The following is a 20,890-nucleotide window of genomic DNA, read 5'->3' as shown; positions in this document are numbered from 1 at the left end:
TCTCTTGTCAGGATCTTATCATTTTTGTGTTATAGAAGGTTGTAAAGTTTGTTGACTTGGTCTGTCATTTTTGTACCTCTGCATGATAGTTAGAATTTTTCCAGACTGTGTTTTGCTTCAAACTCTGTGTCCGAGTCTGCAATGTTGGTCCAAGTCTGTGCTACAGGGTGATAGACGCAAGCCAGCAAAGAGTGGAGTAATAATAAATGGTGTTCTGGAACGACTCATGGTCTTTCCATTCTCCGTGTTGTGTCTGCATTGCAGTGCACTTATACATACATTTAAATAAAACAGTAAACACATTAAATGAATGAGAAAAATAATAATGTTCAAGTGCACTTAGCAGCATTTGTTTCTGAGAGAAAAAGTGTGTGAACTTACATAAATATCCTAATACAGCAGATCTATCATTTGAAAAGAGTGAGTCAGCATTTCTCGCTGTTTAGTTCCTGTTTACTTTATTAGTTGGCAATGGTGAGTCAGCCTTTTGGGCGATAGTTTTTCCTCTTTTCTTTATTAGTCGAGAAGGCTGAGTCAGCATTTCCAACTATCCTTTTCCTCTTTTCTTTGTTAATCAGGAATGCCAAATTAGAATTTCTAAATATAATTTTCCTGTTTTCTTCAGTTTCGGAATAGTGAGTCAGCCTTTCGCTCTACCGTTTTCCTCTTGTCTTCATTAGTAGGGAATGCTGACTATTGTGTTATGCACTTTCATGAAATGAACAAATCAATCAATAATTGAGTTAAAATTTATTTCTATCATTTCCAACTATTGTTTTCTTTATAAAGGGGAATGCTGAGTCAGCATTTCCAACAGCTGTTTTTCCTGTTTTCTTAATGAAAAACAGCTTTCTTCCCAGAGCCATAAATGCAACATGAACCGAGTGAACTCTTCATGTTTGTGGAATATTGAAAAATGACCACCAACATTGTTTTCAGGCTGTGATTTATGTATTTTATTGACTCTATTCATCTGGTTAAAATTTTGTGTATTCTTGTGTATTCTTGCTCTAGGACAGCCACCAAATTTTGCTGAACTTGTACAACAACAATAAAAGTCTGGAACTTATTTGGAAAAGGCAAAACGGATTAATAAGTCTACCTCACATCCGTTTGTGTTACTGTTTGTTTCCTGTAGCTACGACTGGGCCGTCATTGGTAACTATCTGGGAAAACGCCACCATCCTCCATCCTCCACCTTAATTGCTCATTCCATTGTACTTTTAAACTTTAAAAGCTGATAAGGATTTGCTCCGCCTCAGCGCGTTGCAAACAAAATTTTATCTCGAGAGGGCAAAGGTCACTGTATCTTTCCATATCTGTTGGTCATGCCTGCTGGAGAAAGTAATGAAAGTGAATAATATGCACACACTCATACGTACACATACAGCACACACAGAGGAGTTAAGCATGACTGATTAGATCAGGAATTATGAGCTAATTAATGTGTATCTTGGGAGACCTGGGCCGCATGTTTATGAGGAGACGGCGCCTCAGTTGGATAGAAAAACAAGACAAAAACACAAGTTATGTTAATGCCCAGTATCAAATTTATTAAAACATATGCTAGAATAGCTTTATTGCTTCCATTTAATTCAGTTCAGTGTAATAAATGGAGCAGTGAACCCTCTGCCTGGATGTGTCGTTATAAATTATAGACAGTAGGGACATGCTGTTGCAAAATACCTCTCTCCCACTGTTGAATGTTTTAGCAAAATTCAATTTTGAAAGACTGATAAAGGGCAGGGAAATGCATTAAACATAATATGTTTGAAACATCTCAGCTTTTGCACAGTGCAATATATTTGACATTAACAGCAAATTTCTGGCTACAAGTTGAATTACTTTCACCGCAAATGTGTGTGTATTTACAGTATAGTACCATGTTTTAGAAGTTTCACAGAAGGTTACTCTATCATTTTATAGTAAATTGACAGCTGTGGGTGTAATGTCAAAGTTATGCCATATATGACTGTGATTGTGATTCACCAATATTTCACTATGTAAATATAGTATATTACTGGGATTCAGCAGTATTTCTTTTTGTATAAATACCGTATTTGACTGTAACTACACAATGGAAATGCCATATTATGGTATTTTTGCAGTATTTTCCATATAAATACTGTTTTTACTGTATTATTACAGTGGTAATGCCATATGTTACTGTGATTTGTCAGCATGTTCTTTTATGAATACAGTTTTTACTGTATTACCACAGTGGTAATGCCATATATTACAGCAGTATTTTCCTATATAAATACTTTGTTCGATTATAATGTCACAACGATGTTGCCATAATATGTTATACTTTGACTTAGTTTCATCTAACAGCCACACAATTAATGTTGATTTCACAATAAAACACAAAAATGTATGACTGTATATTGTGAAATAATAGAGTTGAAGCCTGTGGAATGATAATAATGTCATTTATTGTGAAATTCACACTTTAAGCCTGTATCAGAGTAAATTCAAACCGGTCCATTTTTAGGTCCCTGAAAATGACCTTTGTAATAAAATCACTTGTAGAGACGGTTATTTCATACATTCTGCATGAGGCCTGTGTGTCACATTCTGCACTTTTCAGTTTAACTCACATTTTATTACAAAACAAAAGGTCTTGAAGTGCCATCGCTGATGTATAACAGTGAAATTAGTTTAAGGTGGTTTTCACCGTATAAAAAGCACCACTTTTCTGATTGTGACCTCTGCCAGACTTTCTGGTGGCTATTTACCATTTAGATCCATTTGTTTTCCAGGCATTACAGACATTGTCCATTTCTATCACATTACTTTGACAGAAATTGAATTTCCTCTGATGCATTTTTATGTATCCTAAGTGCTGTTCTGTCCTCACTGGGAGTATAGCGTTTCCAGTGGCACAATGATGCTAAAACACCTCAGGTTTTAACAGTGCGGGGGAAAAAAAGAGTGAAATTGATTTTATTTTAATGTCTGTATTGATTTCCATGCATGTTCTTTTCTAAATGTATTCCACATCAAGTGTTGGTCCTTCGACGAATCTGGTTTTCAGAATCTTACACATTGAGGACAAACTTTGCTAAAGCCACGCTGGGCTCTCTGCCTTGTTAGTGACTGTACTGGCAGCACACAGTGAGCACATGCACCTGTCTCTATCAAGGTGGCACAAAAACATAGCATGAATCTGGAGGTTGTTCCCTGCTCTTTTCTTCTTTCACAGTTCAGCGGTTTTTTGGACACAGATATTCTTTTTCTGGGGGATAAAGTGGCCGGTTGCAGGTTGGGTTTCAGCAATTTGCCCCACAGTTGCAAACACTATCCCACCTAGCCCATCTCGTTAAACACACCATGGGTCCCGTATGGGATATTGACAGGGACCTCAGCTCTGGCCAGTTCAGTGAAGGTCTTGGCATCCAGGACAAGTAGGAATGTACTTTTCTCCTAGAAACAGAGAAGAGTGGATAAGTTATTCACAGTTAAAGATTTTCATATTTAGCTGTTTAGGCCCCGAGCACTCTCACCAAAGACTGCATTTCTGAAGTAGTAAATGTCGGTGAAAATGGACAAAAATTGGCACACAAATCAGAACTGCGGAAATGTGTTATTATAAAGTAATGGAAATATGTAAAATTGGTGCAAAATGGCTCGGTAGTGCCCCCAAAGGTGAAACCAGGTAGGACAAAGCAGAAACTGAGGTGCACCAAATTTCACGTAACTTAGTGGAAAGATGTCACAGCCCAAGACGAACAAAAAAGTCTAAAATTGCCCCAAACTGCTGTTGAAGTTAATGTTTGCTGCCTCTCATGCACATTGTTATGAAAGGTTGGTTCTTGTTGCTAACTTACTTTTCTGGGTGTGATGATGACTGACATAACCACTCCATCATCTTCCTCAGTAGCATTGGGCGAAGCAATAAAGACAGGCTCAGACGGGAACAAGCCGGGATGCCGCCACACCTACAAAGGGAAGATTACATAAATGCCTGCTTTCACTCTGAGCTGCTTCATGTCCTTAAACCAACTCCTAACCTATTGCCCCCACACTCAACGATAGAGAAACAGCTTTGATGTGTTAATACCCCTGATAACAATAAGCTCTGTCTAGTAGTCTTTGATTGATAAGCGACCTTAAGCTCCTTGGTGTGAACATCCATCTTGAGCAGAGAGTCGCTGAAGACATGTCCAAAGCCACAGGAGTAGAAGTAGCGGTACGGTCTGCCGTTGTACTGAGCGTAGTTGATCTGAGGGAACTCGAGGCCGCCGTACTGCAGCAGCTGGTCGTCATGAAGCTCTTCGTGGGTCATGAGAACCTGTAGTGTCACAGGAAAAGCGAGGGACTTAACTGCTGAAAGGCAGTTGCTCAGTCACACAGTGAACTCTCATTTTAACAATGTTATCTGCAGGAAGTCGTGAAATTACCATCTTGCAGAAAGTATACCTTTAGTTTCTCTTCATGCTGGATAATTACAGTGAGAGGAATATGTACCCTTGCGGTTATAAGGCATTGATGTGTGCGTGATTCCAAGAATACCACATCACACTATAATGTACAGCTATTCTTTAATCGTTCTTCCTACCTCTCCTGGTTTTGTCTTCTTTGCTGTGGCTGTGCAGTTTGGCAGAGTGACAAGGTTTTGGTCCGCTGGAGTTTTTTCATCCACAGTCAGGGGCAGGATGTATCTCCTTGGAAGGTTTCTACACATCGCATTGTAAAACTGCCAAAAGAAATCAGAGAGGTATGAAAATTTAATAGACTCACAACCTCAGGGCAGGGCAATCAGACAGAACTCAGAGCAGCAGCAGTATTGTTGTGAGGTGTTTTGGAAAAGTGTGCTTCGACTAAAGGCAAATCAGAGAGATGTTCCATCAGGAACTAATTCACATGTTCATCTGACACAGCAGGACTGCCTCTGCTTAAAGATGGATGTAAGAACATGAAGCACGTAAACATCTATAGCACATGGTCGGCACTAGTGGATTGGGGCGTATTGTAAGTTACATGGCATGTAATCTTGGAGCAAAGTGAAGCACAAGGTTCAAAGGTTCTATATAGAGTCTGAATTGTTTATAGGCGTATTTGTGGTGTTACATTAATCAAGACAATCAGAGTTTCACTTGTTATTCCCTTTTTAAAAGCCAGGTGGCTCTGTGTCTGAGACATTTGAAATTTAAATAGTGAATGCAGTGAAGTGAACGATTCTCTGCTGAGAAGACGGATCTGCTCATGCAGGAGCTGACGCAGATCATCTACAGCTGCAGGTAGAAACCTTCACTCAGAGACAGGTACATGGTCCATGTCTGTGGACACTCTGTCTCTTCTTATTCTTCTAATAATAATTTCCAACAGGCTGCACAGTGAGAGATTCAATGGTGGCCTCGGATAATCTACATTCCCACCTATAGAGCTGTTGCATGAATACCAAAACTGTGCCAAAGGCAAGGAAATGATTGATGTACCTCTTCTACTCGTCCAGAGTGGGATTCTTACCCACATTTCTCCTTTCCACTGCTCTAGAACAATCTTTATTCCACCAAGGAACAATAACGCTATCCTTGAGGCAACGTTCTACATGGAATAGTTAGTGCAGCAAGTCTCAAGATCACTGAAATTTATTAAACATCACTATTGACGTGTTTTTAAACCTGTTCGCCTTCTACCAATCCACTGTACCACCAACAACTGTTTGGGTCTCTGTGGGTATAAGAAGTGCAGTATACATTTTGAGTCCACCTATGCTTGAATAGGCGTCTTCACCATATCTGTGCTGCGCTGTGTGCTCCTTTGCCAGAAAGAGCCCATTCACATTGGGCCTTAGAAGGTGTCTTTGCTGGTTCATCGTCTGTGCTTTTCCTTTTTGTCTGAAGGACAGATGAGGTTTTAGTGCTTTGTCTTTTGTATGTAATTGAGTAGTTACCTTGTCCATCTCCTCCCCTGACTCTCTGCGGAGGTTCTCCAGTGTGAAGTCTGCGATGACTTGTCCCTCTTCGCCACAGCACATGTCCATAACCAAGAACCCGTTGTCCTCGTACGCGTTGATCTGATGCAGCGTGAACATTGGTGCTGCGGTGTACTTCACTTTGCTCCGCTGTTGGACCAAGATTCAGAACAGATTTATTAAAAAAAATAAAATTAGTATTGTGGTCAGACAGAGCGTGGAAAATGATTTGTTATTAACACTCGGCACGGCTGCTTACAGTGTTATACCTTCACACTCTGGGAGTTTGTTATAATGGGTTCTCTGTGTCATGAGATGAGGAAATTGAGAATAAAAATTTATCGGAAACACTTTTTATTTTGAGTGCGACTCAAGTGTGAATAACATCCTTCAACAACATCCATGACAGACATAACAAATTTGTGAACTAAAAATCATACTAAACCTTAGTAAAACACTAAATAGTTTGATTAAAAAGTGCTTCAGGCTTCACTAAACGAGCCGTGATAGTAAACAGAACCACTGAAACCAGTACAAGAATAAAAGTAAAAAAAAATGAATTAAGTAGGAATAAAAATGATAAAAACCAAATGAATGGATAATGTGCAGTTATTATTTGTTTAAATGTGCAATAGCTGCAGGAACAAAGCTGCTTTTTTTATCGCCTTATTTTAATTTCATGAATACGGGAAATCCTCTCAAATGTACTGTTGTTTATTATCTGCGTGCGTGTGTGTGTGTTTGTGTAGTGTAAGACACACACCTCGCCTGTGTGTCTGTTAACCAGGTGGAAGATGGTTTGATACTGAGGCTCCCAGGTCATGGCTTTGTGAAAACTCTTCCCCTGGATTCTGTACAGCATGAACTTCATCAGGTCCAGCTTGATGGGCTGCTCGATGAACACGATGTAGTTCTCCGACATGACTGGAGAAGAGGAGACATACGCACAGAAAACTCAAGTTGACTCATCATATTCAACATATTTATGTGATATTTTTACCTCCTCCAGGGAGGTTATGTTTTTTGACCCTATTTGTCTGCTTGTCTGCAGCATCACTCAAAAAAATATAAAGGACGGATTTGGAAGAAATTCCCCGGGGATGTAGGTTATGGCCCACGGAAGAAATTATTACGTTTTAGTGATGATTCAGACTCGGATTCACGAGTAGTCTCAGTGGATGTTTGCACTCTCTGAGTGCTTTTCTTTCCCTCGTTCATCATACATCATTGATCATATTGTAGCTTTGCAGTGTCATGGAGGGGGAAAATACATTTAAATTAGATGAGTGTATAAAGTCATCAGTGCAATTCGCGGATCACATGATGCCTTGTATAACTGTAAGATGTTGCATCGCTTGTGTAATTCCTCGGTGCCAGACTGTCTGGCAGAGCAATGGTGGTCTGCTGGAAATATAGACTGAGTTGTAATCAGGGAACTGGTGCAGGACAAAGAACACGAACGGAAGAACAGAGCATTCAGTCAGACAGAGCGATGAAGTCGTGTTTCTAGAGGTCGACCGATACGGGTTTGTCTACGGCCGATGGCTGATCAGGGCAGCCGTTGTTTTTGTTACAGCTACAGAACCCATGTAAAGAAATTGAGTATACTAATATAATTTTACCCAACAGTATGCTATTGGGTAAAAGGGCTTTTGTCCATTCTGCGCCTTTTGCATTGAATATGTTGCAGAGAATTATTGAGGAGGAATCCACAACATGCACTTTTTTTTAATCTGGATTATTTTATTTTTTTGTGTTTTAACTGTGTAACTGTGGAGTAACACATTTTTTGCAGTTGCTCCCATAAAAAAGGAGGTTCTTAATCTCAATGGGATTTTCCTGGTTAAATAAAGGTTAAATAAAAATAACAAAAACAAAGAATTATATACAATAGAAATAATAACCAACATACAATATTTTAACAGTAACAGAAAAGGCAATAAAAGTAAGTGAAGTTAAATAAATCTATCAGATTTAATCGACTATACATAATTTAGTATATTAATAATACTAATGGTCCGTCTCCCCAACATTTGTATCTGCGCTACACTGTTATAATACACAGTATTTTCAATAAAAATAGTGTATAAATACATGAAAGCCATCATCAAAAAGCTATAGAAGTGTATGTATATGGTAGGTTCTAGACTGAGACTATAAAAAAGCCTCAAAAGTAGGAGAGAAGAAGCAATTAACCAACAGGGGTCGACTCCACTGGTTGCAAAAAGAGCTCCATTTTCCATGTGAAAATGACCCGGTTTATAATGTCAGTAAACATCCTCCAGAGGAGTCAATGGTTTCAATTGCTAGTTGCTCCTTTTCTTCAAAAGAACAAGATGTCAATGTTTTGAATTATGTTTAATGATGCCTGTTTGCCGGTGACATCTGTAAATTATCGTTTAAAAAAAAAAAAATGTCATGTGCTGGTCCAATTGTGAATATGAGACTTCAAAAACGGGCGGGTTAATTTGCAACTACGTGAAAACACTACATGCAAAAACGTCCCTGAGTGAATAACATACAGATGAAAGCAAAACATGTTGTTATGACAGCAGAACACTGTTACACAAGCTGTGCGTATCGTGGCACCAGTGCTCTCACAAAGCAGAGGAGAAAGCGCTTGTTTCTGCGCGTGAGTCAGAGGCAGATTTGTAGACCGAGAAAGATAGTGAGACAAAGGAGCTGTGATTGACAAAGGGAATAAGCACAAGACTGGAATTCAAATTAGCAATTAATAATGAGATGTTCTCCTTCAGTGAAGAAGACTTGTCCTGACAGTGGGGACAAAAAAAGAAACTCTTTGAGAGTTCCTTAATTCCTCTACAGAATATGGCCAGTGTTCAGACTATTTATAAAAAAGAAGGTCCTAATGCATCTTATTAAGACTGTTGTAACAGAGCTCCAGATGTCATGTGACACGAAAAGGTTCTGCAAAATTAAACTCTGTCAGAGTTCATTGTGAATTTTAATCCACAGAGATCGATGAAGTATATCACGGAAACTTGACTTGACGGAATAAAGATGACCCTTTCAGTTTTCTGACATCTTCAACTTTCTGATAAAGTGTCCCTCATCCTTGTTGGGAGAACGCCTCAAAATCGCAATGAAAGCTTGGAAAATAAACAGGATATTAAGGTTTATAAGTGTTTGTCTCTATATATGGCCCTGCGATGGACTGTCCTATCACCCTACGTCAGCTGAGATTGGCGCAGCACCCTCCGCGACCCTCCTGTGGAGGATAAAGCAGTAGAAAATGGATGGACGGTTGTGTAACCTTATCACTCTGTTTTGCTTTCAGTGTGTTTTGTGGCAGTGATCCAACTCCATTCCTCAAGATCTTTGATGATCCGGTGAAATGTTCTGTTTGCTTGTCCAAACTCTTTTGGTATCCCAGGGCACAACTACTATCCACCAAACTTCACTTTTTATGAATACAGCCAGCAAAGAGCAAGCTGCCCAAAATATTGCGTGGATTTTCGAACAGCACAGCTTCAGGAGGGTTTCCTCTTACCAAAGCTGTGATAATAGGAGGGTTTCCTGGGTTCGGCTGCAGGGATGGAGCAGACCACTTTGGATCCAGTCAGATCCGCTGAGTCCCCCATTGCTGCATTGTCGTCAGGAGGAGGCACACGGATGATGGTGTAGAAGAAACCTGTAGGATGCCCCCAAAAGTAAACATGATATGTGTTGTACATTGTGTACAGTGCAGAGCAAGTAAATAAGTAGTGAGTGAAAGTTACCGTTTTTGCCGTACGAGTTGCCCATGTTGTACGAGGCCCCTTCGCGGTCGTAATGTGGGTGAGCTGTAGCTGCGTTAACCGCAACAAATTTACTCCAGTCCACCTTTAACAGACAGCACCAACAACTTTGTTACCTTCATCATCATCATCAGTCCAGTCGTGTTCCTCACATTTCCTCCTCAGGCTGACACATTTACTGACCTTATCCTTTGTCTCCAGACTTTGTGGATCTATTCGCCGCATGAAGTTGGTTTCTGTGCTGACGTAATAGTCTCCCTTGTACTTGACAAAGTTCACGCTGGCATTATCTGTGGTCTCTGTTCACACGTGCAGATGTAAGAGACACAAGAAATAAATAAATAACTTCAGGTGAGTGAAGGACCACGGTATGACCAATATTATAGAGTATATAATATATATTTTAATATGAAAAACATTATTGCTCGCTCAAGTATAGTTCTTTTATAATTTACAGTACATTTGTACTGCTTACTGGCTGTGGAAAATGTCTGGACCAGCTTCATTTTTTGGTTTTAAAATGGGGTTTCCTTGCGATAATGGACTGATTTCGACTACAGTCAAGCTTTAACACCACCAGAAGAAGAGAAAGGAGTCTTGTTATCCCAAGATAATTCATTTATCTTGTTATCGCAAAAAAAAGAGCCTTGTTATGTCGTGATAACACAAGATAACAGGCCGTTATAACCCTGATAACAAGATTATTTTTCCGTGATCCTGCGATAACACAATGGAAACACATTATAGCGACCTTAGCCACTCTAGGCACCCGTATATTACGCTACATTATATGACAGTGTTGATAGCTCCTGCCTGTGGGAACTCATGGATCTCTGGGGTCTTGACCTATGAATAACACCCGCACTAGCTTCTGTCTTATCTGTTAACCAATAACCAATTCTCTTTCATTATCTCATATCTCACCCATAATGGAGATTGTAAAAGTGTTTTTTAATCCGTTACATTCAATCCAATCCATCCTTTCCTATGCGTCCAAGATTATTTTGCTGGTACATCAACTTACAACAGGGCTGGTCTGCATCACCTGTATTGGCACTATGCCCCCCCCCCCCAACAAAAATAAAGTGGGTTATGGAGAGAGTTATAGAATACGAGGCTGGACATGGGACAATATTGGTCAGGGTTTCACTCTCCGATGTTTACTTAACCAAGGGCAATATCTTTTTGAAACAAAATAAATACCATTTACCAACTGTAGGGGGAACCAGAGAGCAATGTTACTTTAATAATTACCAATTAATGCCCAACCTTAACCTTAACCTGTCCCCAAAAATCAAATCTTAGCCCTAAACTTAACCAATTCCTCAGAAATGGGGTCTGCCTCATTAGGACCAGGCTTTGGTCTCCACAAGGACTTCTGGTCCTGACAGTAAAGGTCCAAACTACACACACACACACACACATATGATAATGAAACATCAGCTTTCATTAGCCTGCAGACGGGATGCACAGTGCAGCAGCATCTAGAGTCAAAACAAGAAATAGAATATGCAGCATGAGGAGAAGAGAGAGACGTACTGGGAATCTGAAATCGCGAAAAGAAGCGGGCAAAGATGTTCTTGCAGGGATCAGGCATGGCCAGTGTTCCGAACTCTGACACCACGATGCGATTCTTCTCCGAGTTTTGGACGAATGAGTCACTTCGCAGGAAGCGGCTGCAGTACGTGACTTGGCCGTCACAGATGTGGAACCGGTGCATCATGGCCATGCCGTCAAACCAGTGGGTGTACCTAACAACATTTAAAAAAAACACACACACAGTTGTATTTGTGTGAGTCAAAGTAGACAGTAGACACCAGGAATTCCAACTTTAGAGGGAAAATATCTTATTCTTTAATCATCATTTTGAGGAAAAGAGTCATTTGTCATGGCTGAAGGCCTTAAAGGCCCAGTGTGTAACATTTAAATGGTACAAACTAATCGTGTTCAAGTAACAATAAAAAGTCAATTTAACACCAAAATAGCGAGAATTTTGAGGTTTAAAAATGGGAGTTTGTCCATTTATCTTCTCAGTCAATGATCGTGACAATAATTTTTGCTCCTAATTACGGAATCAGTTGCTGTTCTACTATATTATCCATGCTCTAAATGTTATATTTCTATAAGAGTATTTTCTCAATGTTGTTTTGGAAATACCTGTCTTTCCCAAACTCAAATTTCCCAGGACCATTTCTCAGGAAGCTCCCGTTGATCCATGTTGGAATGGTTCCATTGACTGTGGTAGGAATGGGATCAGGAGTTTCTTCCCCAGTCCGCACCAGAGGGGCCACACTCTCCAGCCCCTTGGCCTGTGGACATCGCTGCCTGCTGGACACTGAGGAGAGAGGAGAGGAGAGGAGAGGAGAGGAGAGGAGAGGAGAGGAGAGGAGAGGAGAGGAGAGGAGAGGAGAGGAGAGGAGAGTCATAAAAATCTATTCTTGTAACCAGACGTTCATTCTCCTCTAATATCTCAAACACGTGTAACGATTCTGGAGCCAGTGAAATATTATTGACGTTTGGTATGTATTTTGGGAAAGTTTCTTTCCACTCAGATGTTGCCCAAATAAGGAGTCAGACTCTGTGATTGGTCACGTGATCTGCAGTTCAGCTCAGCTGTAAAACATTTGTCCCCCGCGAGTGCAGCGCGTTTGTTCACTCATGAATAAAACCTTCAGTGTGCTGTGGTTTTTCACTTTTGATGCTCGAATACAATTTAAATTTTAATCAGAGAAGACTGTGAAGAATGTGTGAAGATCAATCAGAGAGGAACTCCTCATCGCGGGGGGAATCCTAAGCAGTGGCTGAACTTTTGACCCCACAACTTTACCCTCTCTCCACACAGGTGTCCTTTTAAGGACATGAATGAGCATGTGACATATCTTTATTATGATAAATCAAATGAATACAGTCTAATTATAAGATAATTGTAATGTAAGCAAATGTCTGAATAAATCTCTGTATGAATCCATGTAGATATTCACACATCTGTAAACAGTAAAAGGTCAGTATTATTTATATTTTTTCTTGTCTTGATGACCACTCGGAGCTGCTTCACCCATTCACTCTCACGTTCACAGTGCATTTTCTATATTGCACACTGAAAAAAATGGCCCTATTTGAAATTAGCCAAATATTCTGAAAGTGAAATAATCTGCCAATGGGGTCAGCAACTTTTGCTTGATAATCTGCAGCCACTTTCAGAATATGCCACTTTTTTAAATGATTTAAAATGAGGGAAGAAAAACAGGCCAAAATGTAATCCTGAACTTCTGTCATGTAAGAAATATTAACATAAAATTAGTCTTCCTTTATATTATTAAGATGACTTTAAGAATATATACACCAATTTTTTAACCAATTATTACTTTTATGTATTTATTGTTTTTATGTTTTGTTCCCTCATTCCCTTTTACTTTCCAAAGCTTTGTAAAACATGTGTTCTAGAAATAAAGTTGACTTGAGCAATCTGTGTTAGTAAATTTGATTTCTGTATTTAACACAAACTGGATACACACCAGCAGTGAACACCACATAAAAAGTTTTATTTGAGCTTTTTACTGGCAATTAAAGCTTAAAGCAGCGGTCTCAAAGTTGTGGTCTTTAATCGATTTCATATGGCCTAGTACTTAATATCAAGTAATAATGGAGTTATTTCTGTTTATTTCTTACATACATTTTTATTGTGAACTATTTATCATTCCATATCAACACAGACACTTTTATTTTGAAATTCTAAGAAATATATATCATCATAATATATTTAATGCAATATAAAGGGTTAGGGTTACTTGACTGGCCCCCTACTGGCCAGATAAGGTGCTCCGTGGCCCTGCAGTCATTTGTGTTTTCTTCAAACTACATTATTTTTCTTTTTTAGACAAAAAAATAAGACAAATCACCCAGATATGAGGCTTATTTTATTCATATAGAGTTTTCACACGCTCAGGAGCAATACCGCCCAAGGACACATCAGCATGCAAACTACAAGAACTGAGAATCGAACCCACACCCTTCACTACCACTGAGCCGCCGTCGCCCCCATTCGTGGCAGTATTACGCTCAATCTAAACATTCAGACTCTGCGAGTGACCTAAAATGGCTCCGTGAGATCACATTACGCCCCATTACATTACAGCTTGAACAGCTCCTGCCTGTGTGAACTCATGGCTCTCTGGGGGCCGTGCACTATGAATGACACCTGCACTATCTACTGTCTTATCTGTTATCCAATAACCAATTCCCCTTCATTACCTCGTATCTCACACATAATGGAGACTGTAAAATATATATGAGCGTTACGTGATTAGCGAACGCAAATCAATGCGGGTCAATATGGAGCCCCGTGCTGAGCCCAAGTTTTTCCTCAATATATGTGAGCTGTTATTGCGGCCAATCAGCAGTAGGGCGGAATTTTGTCCATTCCCGTGACTGGAGCGCGGCGGACAATAAAAGCAAGAATGTGCAGCGGAGAGATAACCACCGTAGGGGTTTAACTGTCTCGTACAGTGTTGACTTTGTGAGTTTTGATTGTGATTACTACAGCGTCGCAAATGAAGCTTGAATGTGTGCTGTCATTTTTAGGTGCGTGTACGTGTGTGGGGTGTGCGGCGGGGGTTGATTTTGTGTAGTTTTCTTCTGCTGCATTCAGATTTGAGTCTCTTGATAACAAAGCAGTGATGAGCTCAGAGCTGTTGTGGATAATAGCTTCAGGTATTGCTTTTTTATCTGTCTTTTCCCCCCTCTTTTTGTTTTTTTGCAACAGTAGTATATTTATAGCAACTCATGCTTTAATGACTTGTTTTCTTCGAGGCACCAACATCATGTATACGAGTAAATGACCTTGTTAGAATTAGCCGTTATTTTCCTGCAAGTCTTTTTAATTTCTGCTCTTGTCTTTTCTTTTTAAACCATGAAAGGAACTGTCAACCAGTTTTCTCCTATTAGTTAGCAGCTGAGAATGACTAAACGCTGCTAATGAGACGTTGTGCATATTCCCTCTCCAGCTCTAATTCAACTCGAGACCTTAAAGCAGGGACAATAGGAAATGCCACTGTGTCTTTGTGTAACTGCAGCAGCTCTGATTTTCTTTAAATGAAACAAATAGCACTATGACTATACCAATCTCCTGGAGTTTGTTTTTCTGTGTATGGTCCCTTTTATAATGGGAAAGTTGCCATTTAAAATACAACGCTTTTTTTCAATGATAACAAGTATTCACAAAAATCATGTCTTTCCTCCAAAATAACTAATAACACACTCACACAAAAAAGGAAAATCCAGAAGTGGTGTCTACTCACTGCTGTGTGTCTGAGGCTCTGTGGTTGTGGACATGGCGTCGTTCCCACATATTTGATCAGACCAAAGCAGAGGGTTTTATACAAGCCCCGAGGAAAACCTTTGAACCCTTGGAGCGATGCCAAGTTGGGGAAGTAATAACACACAGTAAACACTACAGAACATTGTTGACGATGAACCAATCCCAGACCAACCCACAGCCACCACGGTGTCACTCAAATCAAGTTACACTGCTCTCACAGCTGAGGGCTTTTCTGACACACACACAGAGAAAGAGAGAAATGGTTTATAAATAGAGCACAAAATCCATTCATCACAAACGCAGCCCCTGGTTCATTATATGCATCCAAGGACCACATCCTCATCAAAACAAAGGATGGATGCATAAGTGTTCAATTATTCACTTGATTATAAAAAGCCGATCAGTTACTGTGACTAAACAAAACTAGGACTGCACACTGGTCTGAAGACATGGGTTGTGCATTAGAAGAGAAAAGAAAAAATACAGTTTACAAACTGTAGGGGGAACCAGAGAGCAAATCCTACTTTGTGTTACTATCACCATTACCAATTTATACCTAACTGTAACCTGGCCCTACCCCCAAATCAAATCTCGGCCCTAAACTCAACCAGTTCCTCAGAAATGTGGTCTGCCACATTGGGACCAGGTTTTGGTCTCCATGAGGACTACTGGTCCTGAAAGAAAAGGTCCAAAAGCGATAACAGAGTTCGGAAATGGCCCTCGTGGCCCCAACATGACTTCGGGAGTCTCCACCATTTGTGCTTTTTTCTATGAATACTGGATCAACTACGTTGTGATGGGAGGCCAAAATGTATGAGGGGGGCGCTATAGAGCCAGTATGCCACGCCCAGTCCTAAGGGAGGTAACTTAAGGAATTATTTCAAATCTGTCAAGTTTTCTGAGAATCTGACTTTCCCAAAGGCCTTAAACATGTGTTCATAAATAGAGAAAATCTTATTAGGGGGCGGAAAAGTTGTGGAGTTGGGTAAATTCATTCAAATAATATTTAAAATTTTTGTGCAAAGTTTCATAAGGTTTTCAGTGACACAGAGTGAGTCATGTTTTTACCTTGCGCACAGACTTAAACAACATTGTATGAACTCATTTGAAAAATGCTTTAATTTTTACCAAACCATGCAAAGTTAAGCACCACAGCTTTAACGCCAAACTTTGACAAAAAGAGAGAAATGAATGCAAAGATGCTGATGCAAATGTGGTAACTCAGCAGAGCGAAAGAGTGAAGCCTGCTGAACAATCACACAGGCGACAAAACGCTGCAGCAGATTGAATATGTGCATATCGACTGGGGAGACTCAATGCACCACAATTTCAGCACCTATGTAGCCTCTCTCATGTCGCTCCATAAGGCTTTCCTGTATAGATTCAGTGACGCTGGTGGACCTTGTTTAAGACATGAGGAGTTACTGAGGTGTTTTTTTTTATGTTCTGTGCTGCTGGTGGAGGTACAAATTACTGCACAAATTATGTTACAGGTCATGTAGCTTTCTTTGATAAAAGCATGCTAAGCAGATAAGTCTGAGGCAAGTCAAGGCCAGGACAACTCAGCCCGATGTTACATGAGGCTGGGTCAGCTGGAAGGTAAAGAGGATAATAAGCCTGTAAAAAAAAAAAAAGGGCAAAAGTACTTGCACTGCTACATTCATTCCATCCTAATGTTATTATAATTACAAAAGAAGAAGAGTTCCAATTTCAAATTTGGATCACACAGATTATAATAATTGCACACAGATATGAATAATTCCCCAAACACCCATTTAGAAAAGGTGTTTTCAACCACAGTTAGACTTTTAAACACTTCATTTAAAAAATGTTACTGTGAACGTTTGGAGATGATATAACCAACACCATTATTTTTGTTTTATGTATTTTTTAGAATAAAATCATTTGAATCAGCTTTCAGGTCAATCACAGTCCGGTCAGACTTGAAACGTGCTCATTTATACAACAGAGGATAAAAGGACACAGCACGACTCAAAGAAAAGGACATTTATAATTATAGCCCCCATTTGGAACAGATGTGCCAATTGCTGTGGCTCATATGATGCAGGTTATCAGTTGGTTAATGTGCACAGTATGACATGTATTACACAGTAGTGCAGATTTATTATTGTTGCAAACAAAAATAAAAATTAATGTATAGAAGCCATAAGAATTAAATATAGAAGAGCAAAAAATGGAGTATTCCAAAAATAGCAAATAATAACATGGAAATCATTATCATACGACACTCAATCATACAAGATCAAAGTATTTTTTTGATTTTAAATGTAGGTAGTATGCACTCGTCTTTGTTACCGCTGTATTTTAGAACAATTATACAGTGATGTTCCTGCAGATGACCTTTAGCTTTACACATAGTCATGAAGTCTGTGCACATTGGCTGATTTTATCTAATCTCACTAGTTATTGTCTGGCTCCTGCAATTTGTGGGTCATAGCATCATCAGTTGTGCTGAATTGTTTTACATAAATTGAACATTTTGCAGCTCCTTTTTCCTTTTGAGCCTGAAAATTCACCATGAGACTCCGTGGGTAATCGATATATCGTTAATAAAAAATACATGTGGAAACAAAAAGAAGGTAATGGTTGTTATTTTTCATGCATATTTATTTGCCTGTTAAATACGATATTCTGTCAAATAATAATGTCAAGTTCTGATGAGCGTCGCCTTTGATTCTATGACACTGTGTGCAGAGCAATTATGCCACGTAACCCTGCACAGAAAAAACAAGCGGCGTAAATCTGAAACAGATGCGGTGACTCCACAACCAAAATAAACCACGTAGACAGAGATTTGTGTTTAACTATGACAAATGTGCCAGAGCAAAAGAACAATAGTTCTGAGTTCTGAGTGTAAAAATAGACGGACTAATAAATCGAAAGTAACAGAGGGAACTGATAAATGTGGACAAGATGGTAATGAAATGCTTGCCTCTGATATTTATTGAGTTTCATACCTGCCGGGGGCCAGACCACAAACTATTTTGGAGGCAGCCTCCGTTTAATTTCAGACAGAAAGCGCATAAAACAAACCAAGACACATGTGGAGCCCCCAAATAAATAAAAGAATGAAAATAATGTGATTAACTATGACATGAAAATATAATAAAATATGTAATATAATAAAAAATAAGGCGGCTACAGCAAAAAACATAAGGGGATCTAAAAGTCTGGGACCTCTTTCAACAGAAAGTGAAGAGGTAACAATAGAGACTTTAGACCGTATACACAGGTGCATACACAAAACCAGACAATAGGGAAACATTAAAAAGCCTCAGTATCCCTCTATAATTATAAGTGATACTGTGGGATCAATAATAGTCGAGCACTGGCTATTTTGAGGTGGTGGTCCCCCCCTAATCAAATTCTGCTCAGGGCCCCATGAAGGTTTGGGCCAGCCCTGCAAGAACACCCATCAGATAAATTGTAAATTGTAAGTTGTTAAAGCAGTAATCAGTTTTTCACACACTTTTGACACGGCTTCTATGTGACGTGACAGGCTGCACTCAGTCCCACTACTCCCGCTCCCACTTATCACGAAAGAAATGGAAACTTTGACAAGTACATACAAGACCTGTACACGAACCAGTCAGGTCATGATCTGCTCGGAGGATTTAATTAAAGTCATTATAATTTCCGACCCGGGAGTATTTACAGGATGACTGTCGAGAAGTGGCGGATTGAAACTGCACTAAGCAGAGGCATCAAAATGAAATAAACATATGCCGTAACAACTGGGAAGTGGCGACGGGGGGATGTTAACGTCAGCAGGAAAGGATGATGATAAAAGCAAATCAAAATCAGGCAGCCAGTGTTTGGATTTACACCACCTGCAAATAAAGCAGCCACTGGGAAACGCAGTTGTATATTTTTAAAGGCCAGCAAGCGTAATATTATGGATGTTAGTGGCGAAATTAGACTTTTGTTGCAAATCAAAAAAGAACCACCTCACTATAGCATTCAAAACCCTACAGCTGACTGCAGCCAACGGCTCCAAACCCGCCACAATAATATTTACACATTATTGCAAAATCTTTTGCCTTTGCTCCACACGGAGAATAGCAATGACCGGTACAGTGTTTACTGCCTCAAAGTGATATAAACCAAGCATAAACTTTACACACAGTGTCACTCAGAGTTCAGCATCTGCTCCGATAGGCAGAGAAAGTTAAAGTGTGTATGTTACCAAACTCCCCGAGGGTTTCACTCATTCTCACTCTGCCGTGAAACCAGTAAACCTCACTTCAGAACATAACAGACTGAATCTAAGCGTATGTAAACATATTTATGTGGTAAGGGGAGCAGATTTAGGAGAGCAGGGCTTTCAAATTGACTCTTTTTTTTAATGTTAGATTTCGTTTTTTCTCCCTTTCATTGTTTCCTTCATAGCCAGCCACAACACCACCAATCACATTTAAAACTGAATAAATAAGACTAATGTATTCAACACTCCATGTGTGCTTTCATACGCCATTTCTTACCACTTAATAGCTTAGCATCTCAGAATAATAACATAGCATCTCATAATTTTGACTTAGTAGCTCTCTTTTCTACCTTTATTTATACAGGTAATCCCATTGCGACATGGGGTTTTACTGACTTACTATCTCATATAATGACTTAGTATCTCACGACTTAGTATCAACGATGCTAACTACAATTCACAACCAAAATACGTCAACCAAAGAAAACAAGTTAAAGTTGTAGTTTGTAACTTTAAAGTTAGTACCTTTAAAGTGATACAAACCGACATTTTTTTAATGATTCAAAAAGTGTTTAAAAATGAGGACTGAAAAAATAATAGGTCTTACATTTGTCCAAATCAATAACCAAAAAAGGAATAAGCTCAAGAGATTAAAATCATGTCAAATTGAAACAACATTCTTGGGGCTGAGGGTGTGTCACACACACATTCACATTTATATGCTTTTAGTGTGGACCAAAGTCTGTGAATGTCTCTGTCGGTCACTGTTTGTACATAACATAAAGAAGATTAATGCCCTGATACCAAACCTCCTGTTCGACAAACATGTAGAGAAGCCACTTTTTTAAGACACAACTTCAACACAAAGACATCTTGTTGTGGAGGAAATAATGGACGATGAAGACAGATGTGAAGTTTTAAAGCCCCAAGTTTTATTTACAAGTTAAAAACTCTGCCAATCAGCGGTTTTTCAGCACAGAAAGCGTCGTGTGCTTCTGTGTCACCTGACAACATTCCTGTGCCGCACAGAGAGTGGTGCGTCTCATGTTACAGCTGACAGAGTGAAGGCGGAACTATAAGTGCGACACGGGCAAAGCGAGATTGTTGGAATATGGACTTAGAATCAGCCCTTCAGAACGTTCTGCATGCTCACCTGTGGAGTGGGGAGAGTCTGACGTCACTGTCTGCATCCTTGGTTGAAAACGCCAGAAAGTGCCCACGAAAAGGTTCCTCCTAATCTTCCACAGAGTCATGACTAATGCAGTCAGCCTCGCTCTCTGTCTTTCTCTCACTCTCTCTCCCATAAAACTACAACAGGAAACATTGTGTCCGTCCTCCGCCTGTTTCTCAATGCAGAAACTCTTTTCATGCCTGTTTTTATTTCCAGCAGCTTGTTGTTCAGCTTTAGATTGTAACTGCTGAGCAGAATCAGACAAACCTTTGAAGTTATAAAGATAAGATGCAATAACAACTTCAGAGTCAAGCAAACAAAATATGTTACAACCGGGTTTTAACCCATCTGGGTTTCATGTGGATTTAATTTGTTCTTTTCAGATGCTTTTGTTGTTACTATGTTCAAATGACAATGCATTTCCTATTGTTTTCAAGTGCAACAGTGAAAATAAAATGAAATGATCTCACTCCTTTTGATATTTGTAGCAAAAAAAAGA

General features: G+C 39.5%; 1 protein-coding gene across 2 annotated transcripts; it reads right to left on the bottom strand.

Annotated features, from left to right (window-relative positions):
* Window positions 1-2,415: 2,415 nt before the first annotated feature.
* bco2l (beta-carotene 15, 15-dioxygenase 2, like) lies at window positions 2,416-20,525 on the bottom strand. Of its 2 annotated transcripts, none has more exons than XM_058636989.1 (12): window positions 20,374-20,525; window positions 11,836-12,013; window positions 11,218-11,429; window positions 9,862-9,977; window positions 9,661-9,763; window positions 9,432-9,572; window positions 6,684-6,844; window positions 5,900-6,070; window positions 4,562-4,699; window positions 4,112-4,294; window positions 3,831-3,941; window positions 2,416-3,426 (listed from the first exon to the last, which is right to left on the bottom strand). In XM_058636989.1, the coding sequence occupies exons 1-12, from the start codon at window positions 20,522-20,524 to the stop codon at window positions 3,310-3,312; spliced, it is 1,782 nt and encodes a 593-aa protein (XP_058492972.1). In that variant the 5' UTR covers window position 20,525; the 3' UTR covers window positions 2,416-3,309. The 2 variants fall into 2 exon arrangements, with proteins under 2 accessions (XP_058492972.1, XP_058492973.1); XM_058636990.1 differs by lacking the exon at window positions 20,374-20,525 and adding an exon at window positions 14,976-15,042.
* Window positions 20,526-20,890: the final 365 nt, after the last annotated feature.

The sequence above is a fragment of the Solea solea genome, chromosome 8 (genome assembly GCF_958295425.1).
Source record: "Solea solea chromosome 8, fSolSol10.1, whole genome shotgun sequence".
NCBI lineage: Eukaryota > Metazoa > Chordata > Actinopteri > Pleuronectiformes > Soleidae > Solea > Solea solea.
Note: the sequence above shows the minus strand (reverse complement) of the source record. Positions and strands in the feature narration are given on the sequence as shown.

Excerpts from the sequence above, each read along its gene's own strand:
- bco2l (XM_058636989.1), bottom strand. The coding sequence starts at position 20,524 with ATGGGAGAGAGAGTGAGAGAAAGACAGAGAGCGAGGCTGACTGCATTA. Across the intron at positions 12,014-20,373 it reads AGACTCTCCCCACTCCACAG|TGTCCAGCAGGCAGCGATGT; the intron begins GTGAGCATGCAG and ends CTCTCTCCTCAG. Across the intron at positions 9,573-9,660 it reads CAACTCGTACGGCAAAAACG|GTTTCTTCTACACCATCATC; the intron begins GTAACTTTCACT and ends GGCATCCTACAG.